The 12,359-nt window shown below is 37.2% G+C and overlaps 1 protein-coding gene and 1 non-coding gene across 2 annotated transcripts; one reads left to right on the top strand and one right to left on the bottom strand.

The window, feature by feature from the left end:
- Positions 1-595: 595 nt before the first annotated feature.
- Positions 596-702, bottom strand: LOC125578685. Its single transcript, XR_007316768.1, has one exon. It is a non-coding gene; the product is annotated as a small nucleolar RNA R71 (small nucleolar RNA).
- A 9,815-nt stretch (positions 703-10,517) lies between these two features.
- LOC106421966 (spermidine coumaroyl-CoA acyltransferase) lies at positions 10,518-12,326 on the top strand. The gene is made up of 3 exons (XM_013862804.3): positions 10,518-11,419; positions 11,491-11,768; positions 11,854-12,326. Exons 1-3 carry the CDS (start codon positions 10,542-10,544, stop codon positions 12,111-12,113), a joined length of 1,416 nt encoding a protein of 471 aa, XP_013718258.1. The 5' UTR covers positions 10,518-10,541; the 3' UTR covers positions 12,114-12,326.
- The last annotated feature ends 33 nt before the right edge of the window (positions 12,327-12,359 follow it).

Here is a 12,359-nt window from a genome sequence, read left to right as displayed (position 1 = left end):
AAGTCATTTTTATTTTCTTTTGTTACTGATTCTCTTTCTTCACCTCCCTTTAATCTACAGGTGTATGAACTTGAGGAGCAGGGGTCCATCAAACCTAGTTCCAATAGCTGCAGACATCAGAGCTTTAGAGAGAGAGTGTGCTAGAAATAGAAGAGAAGAAGAGCAACAAGCTCACTTGCAGAGATTGAGTACTGATATGGGAGACATACCTCAAAACCAACAGCGAGCAGCTCGACCCATTGGCACTTACGACCGCCCCAACATTCATGGTCATAGATTGGGAATCCGAGCACCCGCTGTGGCAGCCAACAACTTTGAGATCAAATCAGGACTCCTCAACGTGATCGAGAACAACAAGTATCATGGCTTGGCTCTAGAGGATCCATTTGATCACTTGGACAGGTTCGACAGCTACTGTGGGTTGTCAAAAACCAATGGTGTGTCCGAAGATGCCTTAAAGCTCAAGCTATTCCCTTTCTCTTTGGGGGATAAGGCACGTCAGTGGGAGAAGTCTCTACCCAGTGACTCCATCACTACTTGGGATGACTGCAAGAAAGCATTCTTGGAGAAGTTCTTCTCTACTTCAAGAACTGCTAAGCTGAGAAACGAGATTTCCAGCTTTCAACAGAAGAACTTGGAAGGCTTCAGTGAAGCCTGGGAGAGATTCAAGGGCTACCAAGCTCAATGCCCACACCATGGCTTTTCTAAGGAGAGCTTGCTGAGCACATTCTACCGTGGTGCTCTTCCTAAGTACAGAGCCAGACTGGATACAGCTAGCAATGGGTTCTTCTTGGGGAGAACTGAGGAGGATGCAGAAGAGCTGGTTGACAACATGGTAAAGAGTGATGCAGTCTACAGTGGAGACCACGACAGAGGCAGTAGAACAGATGATAAGCAGACGAGGAAAGAGATCAAAGCTTTGGAAGACAAGATCGACCTACTCATTGCTGAAAAAGCAACCCAAGAGCAGCTGAAGTTTGTTGGTAACTCCAAGCAGGAAGATCCACTTGCTGTCAATGAGGTTGAGGGTTTGGAAGGTCAAGAGGAGTTGTGTTTCATTAACAACAATGGTAGCTGGTACAAAAAGGAGCCCAACTTTCAGTACAACAACTACCAACAGAAATCCTATCCCAACAACCAACAGAGTGGTTATCCGCCTAGAAACAACCAGCAAGGCAGCTATCAGCCTCAGCAAAACCCCTCGTCTGGTTCCTCTGCTCCTCAAGAGAGCAGCACTGATACCTTACTGAAACAAATCTTGGAGTCTCAGACTAGAAGTGAGAAGCAAGTTGGTTATGAGTTGAAGAACCTTCATTCCAAGATTGATGGGAGCTACAATGAGCTCAACAACAAATTCTCACACCTTGCTTCTACAGTCAGGAATTTAGAGAATCAATTTGCTTCCATGAACACTCACCAGAATCGCCAGCAAGGATCTCTACCTGGAAAGTCTGACCAAAATCCCAAGGAGGCCAAAGCTATCACCCTTAGGAGTGGTAAGCAGTTACCTCCTAGAACCCTCACCAAGGATGCTGAGAAACTAGGTGAGGGGGTTGCCATCAACATAGATGATGAAGTGGTGATTGTTGATGAGAAGATCAATGACGAGATCTTGGAGAAGATAGTGGAAGCCAAAGGTAAAGGAAAGGTTGGAGAGGAGAAGAAGACAATAAAGGATGGTGAAGTTGTTACTCCAGCAAGTGAAAGTTCTTTTGTTCCTCCTCCCTATGAACCCAAACTTCCATTCCCTGGTAGATTCAAGAAGCAGCTGCTAGAGAAATACAAAGCTCTGTTTGAGAAGCAAATGAGTGAAGCTCAGGTTGCAATGCCCATCATCGATGCTTTCATGTTGATTCCTCAATACAACAATTTCCTGAAAGATGTTGTAGCTGCAAAGAAGAAGGAGATGGAAGGCATGATGATTCTTACCCATGAGTGCAATGCCATCATCCAGAGGCTTGATGTTCCAGAGAAATTAGAGGATCCAGGAAGCTTCACACTACCTTGTGCTCTTGGACCTATGGTATTTGAGAAAAGTCTCTGCGATTTGGGAGCTAGTGTCAGCTTGATGCCTTTGTCTGTTGCAAAGAAGCTTGGATTCACTCAGTACAAGAAGTGTAGACTCTCTCTGGTGTTAGCTGATCGTTCAGTGAAGTATCCTGTGGGCATCTTAGAGGACCTCCCTGTGAAGATTGGAAGGTATGAGATACCTACAGATTTTGTGGTGCTTGAGATGGGTGAGGAGGCTCAAGATCCATTGATTCTAGGAAGGCCATTCTTAGCTACAGCAGGAGCTATTGTTAATGTGAAGGAGGGCACGATTGATCTCCATTTGGGTAAAGAGAACATCCTCCACTTTGACATCAAGAGGAAAATGAGGAAACCAACTGTGTTCGGGCAAGCCTTCTACATTGAAGAGATGGGCACTCCTGCTGATGAGCACCTTGAAGAGTTACCACCTGAGGACGACGAGGAGGGAGCATCTCCCTCTACTCATTCCCTATAGAAGGTAACCCACCACACTCCCTTGTATATACCATTTCATTTTTGCATATTAGTCTTCTTTTCGGTATCTCTCTCTCTACTTGACGACACAGAGACTGTGTCACTCAAGTTTGGGGGAGGTACCAAGTATTTGATCATGTTTGCTTTGATGTTGTTTCATTGAGTCATGCACGGCATACCTATTTGCATAGATTAAAAAAAAAATCAATCACTTAGTTTGCATCATTTGCATTTTTAGGAGAGTCTAGAGCATATAGGTTGCATTCACTTGCATTGGGAGCAATGATTTTGAATGCCTTGTAAAGAACACTACGTTGCACTTGAGTAGCTTTTGCACCTCTCAAAAAGACTTGTATGTTTCGAGCCTTGAAAACTCTTCCTGAAACTTGTTGATTGCTGAAACTCAGTCTTTGAAGCCAACTACAACCTTATTTGAACTGAACGAACTTAATGCTTCTTGCTCATGGTCCCTTGTGTACTGAGTCATGGCTATACACACTTGAGTTGTCACATCTTTTATACCAATCTTTTTTGACAAACTCTAGTGGTAGACCACTCCCAAAACCTTTTCCTCCTTTTAAGCTTTCATTGTTTGATGAGTGAGGCCTTTTTCGGAAAGTCTTACATGTGCATAATGTTGAGAGTATCGGGAACGACAATGCTTGATCTTCATTCTTGCTAGATTGGGCACTCTATTGTCTAGCTATAGGTGGGGGTGAGTGTTGTGATTATGATTTGGGAGAAATGAAAAAGGAAAAGAATAGACTCTTTGTGCTTAAGTGAATTGTTTTATTGGGACCAATATAGAAGCCTCTAGCTCAAGTTTTGAAAAGTCTTGGCCCCCAGCCTAAAAAAAAAAAAAAAAAAAAAACGAAAAAAAAAAAAAAGAGAAAAGAAAAAAAAAAAAAAAAAAAAAGAGAAAAAGAAAGAAAAGGGGGCTAGCAAAGTTGTTAGGAGCTAAGAAATGTTTTGAGGTTGTGAAAAATCCCTTGTAGATTTCAAAGAGAAAGAGTTAAAGTTCTTAGGATCTTTTGGTGAGAGATGTGAGTTGGGTTTGACATTTGGGAATGATTGTGTAATTGTATGTTTGGGAAAAGGGTAGAACAATGGAGATTGAGCATTGTATGCATGAGTTGGTCCCTTTCTTAGATATATTATGTGCAATGTCAAGGCTACTTGTTTTGAGAGTAAACCACCTTAAAGATCATATGTTTTGAACCTCTTGAATCACTTGAATAAAAGCCTTCCCTTACCCAACCAAATGACTTGGACCAACTGACCATTTGCAAGAATTCACCTGATGTTTTGTGCTTAATGAATGTGAGAGTTGGTTGATTTGAATGTGTGGATGCTTGATGATGAGTGTAAGAACAAAAAGAGTTAAGATAGGCCTAGAGAAGCTAGAGTGTAATAAGAGAGTGTGCTAGTTGTGTTTCTTTTGGCTATGTGCTCCCACCTTCAACCTCTCTCCCTATGAGTTCTAGAAAGTTCACTTGTGGACAAGTAAAAGAACAAGTTTGGGGGAGTTGATATCTTGCATATTTACATTGTTTTATCCATTCATCCATGAGCATTTTCATCATATAGATTAGGATTTAGCCATGTCTAGGTTGCATTTTGCATTCATTGTCCTTATTAGGTGCTGGAGTGTGCCATGGAGTGATTTGAGATGTTTGGGAGCATTGTGATCCAAAAGGGGGTGAAAGATGAGCATGGATGGAGCCTTTAGAGAAATCTTCTGTTGCTAAGATTTTGTGGAGACACAGAAAATTGAGTTAGCTTTCTAATGGAAGTGGTTTCAAGTCATTTGGAGATGTAATGAAGGAGTTATGATCAATTTACTAGAGGCATATCCATCCTGGTCGAGCATCGCAGAGTGACCTCTCAGAGCGACCTACCGAGGTCGCTCCCAGCCAGAGCGACCAGTCCAGAGCGACTACCTCAAGTCACTCCCAGCCAGAGCGACCAGCTCAAGTCACTCGCGTTTTGACGCGTCGAGACACAAAAAAACGCGTCGGGAGCGACCTCCTGGAGCGACTATGCTAGGTCGCTCCGCGTGTTTTGCTTGGACGATTTTTATGTTATTTCAGGGGCCTTTTGGTCATTTGTTTTGATGTTTTTACACTTTCTAAACCTAAGTTAAGTACTTTTGTAAGCCATTGGAGGCAAGATAATCTCTTTTCTAGAGAAGAACTAGTAAAAAACCTCTTTTGATTCAGATTTCATTGCTTTCATCTTGTGTTCTTGTTGATTTCTTATCTATTTCTCTACATGGTTAATCTGAAATCCAATATGGGTTTAAGAGGAATCATGGAGATTAGTGAGTAATCACCTTTTGAATTCATGGGTTAGGGAGATTATGGGTGATTAGGTTAGTTCTAGGATGTTTTAGTGTAGATCATTCTTGTTCCTTGCTAGTAGAGTATTCATAATGCATCTTCTGAGTTGGCCACTCAAAAGTTGATCAATAGACATTTCCCACCCAAAAGGTGTTTGATGAAATGCCTGAGACAACTCTCCTAGGCTTTTAGTATACTTTGCCAAAGACATTTGTTGTTAAAGATGCTAAGATAGCTAATAGACTTGTTAGTAATGATTGCTTTCATATTATTCAACCAAAGACATTTGATGTTTGAGATATGTTAGCAAATGAGCATTCATCTAGACATAGAGCTTGCTTAGAATTGTGTCTAGGCTTAAGGCTGATAGTTTGATTGATCATTTGCCATCCTTAGTTCGATACTTGATCACCCAAGGTCTAATCCCTATGCCCATGAGTTCTCTTTTCCCTTAGTCAAGAAAGTATCATTCTGTTATTGCTTTCTAGTATTAGTAGTAGTTTAAAACTCATCTAAATCATTGGTTGCACTTAGATTAAGTGAGTACTTGCATTCTCAGTGCTTTGATATCCCTCAGAACTGGTTCGACAATCATTTATACTACAACATTTGTCTTAGGAGCCTTGAAAACTCCTAACATCAGTATTATAAAATTTCGGGTATGCAAAATCTAAACTTAACACGAATGTCTACAAAAAGTAGAAATTGTATTCAGAATTTTTGTCATGGTTCTACACAGTGTAGAAGGTGCATTCTACGGATAAAAAACCAATTTTTCCGAAAATTAAAGAAGTTTCAGTTAAGAAAATATTCTAAAAATATTCTAATTTCCTAAAACGTGTCCTGGTCGATTTTCTTTGTCAAAATATAAAAAAAAAACAATTTTGGCTTTTCTTCTTCATCAATCTATGATTTCTCCATAGTTTGTCTTGTGATTTTCACAAACTCTTGTTTTATGATGCATATCTATACAATATGTGGTGTTTGGGAAATTAATGCAAGCCCGGGATGAATTTTTTCGGCTGATGATAAAGGGGGTAAGGCTACTGTTATTGGAATCAAGTTCTACCTTAGAGAATTTTAAAAGAATAGTTTGGAGGATTTTTGAAACCAAATGCAATCAGGTTACATGATATTTTTGATATGTGTCATGTGCTCTTTTTTTGAAATTGTTTTTTACATTTTTTTTCTTTCTAAAACATTATGGGATAACCTTTTTTTTTTTTATCTTTTTCCATTAAACTTTTTAAAATGGTTTTAATTTATATTTAATTTGATTAAGGAAAGGTTAGTTTTGGGATTATGAAAAATATTATACTATAGGGACAACTTAGTGATGGTTTATCCATAGGGACAACCATGTTGTTTTTGGTTCAGTTTTAGCAATTTTCCCTAATTTCTAAAAGAAAAATAAATAGTAAAACATGTAGTAAAAATAGTAAAAACTTATAATTAAAATAAACTAAATTTTTTATCAAAATTTATAATATATATTTTGACCCGTCTGTCCGACCCTAGTATATATATAGTTAGGCCTGGGTATGGATCGGATATCCGGCTTTTGAAGGTATTTGTGATTTGCTTCATATGCCACATATATCTAATTTTTCGATTTGCTTTACTTCAGAAAAATATGGATATTCGGAAAAACGGATATCCAGAAAATAAATAGATATTTGCGGATATTTACAAATACTTACGGATATCTCATATGTTTTGATTGATGCAAATAATCTTCAAATTTGGATACAAATTTGTTTTGTAAAATATTTTTTTGCATGATATATAAGATAAAAATGAAAAGAAATAGTGAATCTACATATTTTATAATTTTTTTAAACTTAGTTAACAATTATAATACGAAAGATTTAAAAAAAAACTATAAGTTTTACAAAAATTCATTTTCTTTTATGTAATATTTTTATATAAGTAATAATGTGAATAGAATTTGTCAAATCATATGTTAGAATAACAATGATATAATTTTATACATTTAAAACTTTAAATATAATCAAGATATACATGTATTTATATATTACCGGATCGGATATCTTCTTCCCAAAACTTTAATATTTGTTATTTGCTTCGATTTTAACGGATATTGATTTTTAGTATTTGTTTTGTTTCGAAAGTTTACGGATATCCAAAATTTTTGAATAGAAATGAATAACGAATCGAATCAAATCAAATTTAATTAATAAAATATCGAGCACTATATATAGTAATGATCAAAATAGTGCAGAAGATATATCCACAACAAAATGTATAATAATTTATTATTAATATCGAAAGTTTTCCCAAACTTACGAAACATTTTATAAAGTAACTATTTGTGATATTTGCTACACAATAACAATATTTGAGATGGTTGTCCAGTACGGAGAAAAGGAGTTTGATAATGAGTTTTACAAATTATCAAAGTATGTTTGTAAGTTTAGTCTAATAATATTCTTCTTATATTCCATCCTTATTAAAAGAAAAAATTTCTAGTCTTTTTCTTATTTCATAAAGATAATTTAATTTTCTACGTATATTGTATTAATTAGTTTCTCGGAACTTATGTCAATAATCAGCAATACTATACTGTGCCACAACCTTGCCGTACCAGGCTACCAGCAACCCGTTCTTGTTAATCATCATCAGTTCATCACTACATGTTACTATCTTTTTACAGCACACGAACATGTTGCTGGTTAATAACTAAAAAGATAAAATATAAGTAAACAAAATGTAACTAAATCATTGATGTCCATTAGAACAAACTAGACTCATTTAAAACTAAGACTGTAGAACATACACATAGATGGTTATAAAGTTCCCCTAACCAAAATATGATCAGCACAATGGTCTTGCCTAAATCTATGATAGAAGTAGGTACTGATGAAATCAATTATGAGACGGCCGTCAGAGTAACGGCCGGAGGGATGATGGAAAAAGGTTTCGCCATAAGGTTGAAATGCGGCTTGAAGAAGATGATTGACGTCGCAAAGTTTCTGGTATCGGTGATTGAATCACCGAAGCTGATGATTTATAACGCCGACATGATGGTTCTGATGAGTTAACGATGATGGTGGAGGATAGACTTGAGATGAGCATCAACGTGCGGTCGATTAAAACTAACGTGTTGCTTTTCTACGCTTTGGTTTGTGTGCCGTAATTGATCTCTCTTTTGGATTCACTTTATTTCATTGCTTAGTAATTTCCATCTGGGCAAATAGTCAAATACTCTACAACTAATTAGAAATCTCAGATTGATTGTGATTCTATTTTAAATTCCAAACTTACTAATTAAAACTAAGATAAACATGCTGAACGTTTATCTAGCATGGAAATGCATTATACTGATCTAGCCGAATTTATATTAGAAACAAAATTCTCAGTCATACTAATTTTGGGATCAGCAATCAGACAAGTGACTAGAAAATTAGTGGTGCCAAGCTGAGTATAAAATTGTTTTCTGACCATCAGTTTTCGGATCGAGGATTTGAACAGAAGAAATCAGTTTATTCATCATGAATACTCACTAGTGGCTTAACAAAAAATTATGTTATTTCTTATAAAATTTATCAAAAGGTTCTGGCGAAAAGATAAATAATACTAGTATTAGTTTTCTCTTACATGTCATTTCTTTTTTTTTTTTTTTTTTGATGAAATTTTAAATTTATTGATCATCAGTGAAAAAGAATAGTTATGTACAAAGGACTAAAGATTTAAAAAGATGAACAAGAATCCTAAGCCCTATGTATGTGTTTTGTACCACTCTTGCATAAGATCTCTCAACCGTTGCTTCTCCCAATATCTGGTAGCTAAAAGCCGATTACGAACAGTTTTATCAATGATCTTCGCCAGTTGGTGATGCTGTCTAGGTTTCTTGAAATGCCTTCTATCATTTCTTTCCCTCCAAACCATATATATTGTAGCTTGAAACACTAACCTCAGTAGAATGTAGCCAAGATAGCCGAAACTATGGGTTGTTAAGTGTTCGAATGTGTTCGAGCTTACATGTCATTTCAGTTAAGTGACTTTTAAACTTATCTATAACAACATGCATGGTTTCTGTCAGAGAACTTTTCATACACAACTTTTGAAGAGCATTACCACTGGTTAAGTTTCTTCAGCCCAGATTTTTAACCATTTATATTAATATTTTAGTTTAATTATTTACCTGATTTAGATTTAATATTTGAAATAACACACGCTAATAGAAATGAGACAGCTTGGAAGATGATTGGTTTTGGCTGTAGATATTTTATAAAGCTAAAATTTAGTTTAGAGTCATATATGTCAACCAATCAAATTTTCTTTTTTTTACCCACAACAAAAAGAAAATCTCTAAAAATTTAAAAAATAGCTATAGAAAACTTTATTTCCAGAGCAAGAAATTAGTGTTTTAGAAAGCTACATCAATAAAAACTACAGCAAATAAATCTACAAATTAAATTTTACAGCAGAAAATATAAAACTACGACCCTTACCAATCATACTCTTAGTTAGGGGTGGACGTTCGGATACCCGTTCGGGTTCAGATCGGGTATTTCGGATTTTCGGATATTTCGGTATAGAGATATAGAACTCGTTCGGGTATTTTTGTACTTTGGGTCGGGTTCAGGTATTTTTAGTTCGGATTCGGTTAATTCGGATCGGGTTCGGATATTTAGATTTTGAAAAAAAAATTGATTTTTCATTTCTCAAATTTTTTGTATTTAAAAATATAACTTTCGCTTAAATAATTTTTTATTTTTAATAGATTTGGACATAACATTTTGAAACTAAAAAAGACATTAATTTGGTTATTGTTTTTAAATTTTGGATGTAACTTTTTGTTAATTCTTGAAATAAAAAAGTTTGACATGCATTTTAATTGAGTAGCAAATCATTTTCTCCGTAATTCTATGTATATCATATGAACTTAAAGTATATGTAGTATCAATATAAATATTTTATATAAAATGAGAAATGTAAACTAGAAATATATGGTTAATTATACGTATGTTCGGTTATCTTCGAATATCCATTCATGTTCGGATATTACTCGTTCGGATTTGAATATCCAATCTCTCCTAATTCAATATCCGTTCGGATATTTTCCTACTTTGGTTCGAATTTCGGTTTGGATTTTTCGGACGGATTCGGGTGCGGCTTCGGATATCGGGTAAAGTGCCCACCCCTACTCTTAGTCAACATTTTTTCATAAAAAGACTCATCTCGCTCTTTTTACCTTTTTTCATACTTTATCATATATTCTTTCTTTTGAAGAATTTGATTGAAAAACTACCACTAATCCTGCTCATTACTATAGTTTATACAGTTTTTTACTTGCAAAGACATCCATACCTACTTGCTCTGTACATTTATCTCACTTTTTCAACTAGGATTAGATCCAAAATAAAATTTTCAAAATATTATTTGGTGGTGGAGAAAAAAATGAAGACAAGTATGATTGAATATAGTCCAACAATATTTTTCAATTAATATTTTAATAGATGCGTACGAAACTCGACCATAAAAATGAACGATGGCATGAGTGAGAAACTTACATACTAATTAAAGTTTGAAAACGTTGTAGGTGAGAGTATGGTCATGGAACTTGACTGTTTGGTAGTTGAATGGATTCGTCATTCATGAGCTGTCCACAATGCATTAATCTTGCCTTTTTATTTGATTTATAATTTGCGCCCAAAGTTTATTTTGTAAAAGATGCAAAGACCAAACACAAACTACTACGCACCAAACCAAAGTCCAATAATATTACAACTAGGAGGCATGGCGACACTTGAAGTTACAGATATAGCCTTGGTTCAACCTTCTTCTCACCAACCTTCCTTCAACGACCAAACACTACCGCTCTCTCATCTCGACAACGATAACAACCTCAACGTTAGCTTCCGTTACCTCCGCGTCTACTCCTCATCTCCCTCCGTCGCCGGAAAATCTCCCTCCGCCGTCGTCACCGCCTCACTCGCCGCCGCTCTAGTACACTACTACCCACTCGCTGGCTCTCTCCGCCGCTCCGAGTCAGATAACCGCTTCGAACTATACTGCGCCGCCGGTCAAAGCGTCCCTCTTGTCAACGCTTCCGTTAACTGCACGCTCGAGTCCGTCGGGTATTTAGATGGACCCGATCCAGGCTTCGTGGAGAGGTTGGTACCGGATCCGACCCGGGAGGAAGGAATGCTCAACCCCTGTATCCTCCAAGTCACGACGTTTCAGTGCGGTGGTTGGGTCCTAGGCGCGTCGCTTCACCACGCGATCTGCGACGGTTTAGGCTCGAGTCTGTTCTTCAACGCCATGGCTGAGTTGGCACGCGGAGCGAGTCAGATTTCTATCCAACCGGTTTGGGACAGAGCGCGTCTTCTTGGTCCAAGAGACAGCCCTTGGGTTGGAGCTCCGGTTCGTGACTTCTTGTCCCTAAACAAAGACTTCGATCCGTACGGACAAGACATTGGAGAGGTCAAAAGAGAGTGCTTCCTCGTGACAGACGAGTCTTTAGACCGTTTCAAGGCTTTGTTACTCGACAAATCTGGTTTGAACTTCACCACGTTCGAAGCCCTAGGTGCTTACATTTGGCGTGCAAAGTAAGTTACTATATTTATTTTGATCAAGTTTCTTGAAATGTTTTTGTCTGAAACAAGAAAGTTTTTGGCAGAGTAAGAGCTGCGAAGATTGAGGAAGATGAGAATGTGAAGTATGTGTATTCGATAAATATAAGGAGGTTAATGAATCCACCGTTGCCTAAAGGCTACTGGGGGAACGGGTGTGTGCCAATGTATGCTCAGATCAAAGCTGGAGAGCTCCTGGAGCAACCCATTTGGAAAACCGCTGAGCTTATAAAACAGAGCAAGTCCAATGCTAGTGATGAATACGTTCGCTCCTTTATCGACTTTCAAGAGCTATACCACAAAGATGGGATCAATGCCGGTTCAGGTAGATAATCATCACGGTTTGTTATTTGGAAACTTGGGAAAATCTAAACAAATTTTTATGTTTTTGGGGGGATTATATGAAACAGGAGTGACTGGATTCACGGACTGGAGATACTTGGGACATTCAACGGTGGATTTTGGGTGGGGAGGACCTGTGACGGTTTTGCCACTATCGTACAAGTTGCTTGGAAGCATGGAGCCATGTTTTTTCTTGCCATATTCTGGTGATGCTGGAAGTAAGGACAGTGGGTTTAAGGTTTTGGTGAATCTACGTGAGTCTGCAATGCCTGAGTTCAAAGAGGCCATGGATAAGTTCCACAAGGGTGATGAGTTTGTGCTGACTTGATCAACAACAATTCAACCTCTGTAAAGGCACAATAAACACACAAACACATGCATGAAAAATAATAAAATATTTGTATAATTTTGATGTGTTTTCAAGCTTGTTGTATGTGAGAATTGAAGAGCATGAACGAGAGATGCCTTGCTGAATGTTTCATACAAACTCCTATATTTGAGTTGAAGAGCATGAATAAATTTCAAAAAGTGAATACCGTCATGCGATTTCTAAGCTGCAAGATTCATCAAGTTC

Source organism: Brassica napus, chromosome A9 (genome assembly GCF_020379485.1).
Source record: "Brassica napus cultivar Da-Ae chromosome A9, Da-Ae, whole genome shotgun sequence".
Taxonomy (NCBI): Eukaryota; Viridiplantae; Streptophyta; class Magnoliopsida; order Brassicales; family Brassicaceae; genus Brassica; species Brassica napus.
This window is presented reverse-complemented; position numbering and strand designations above follow the sequence as displayed.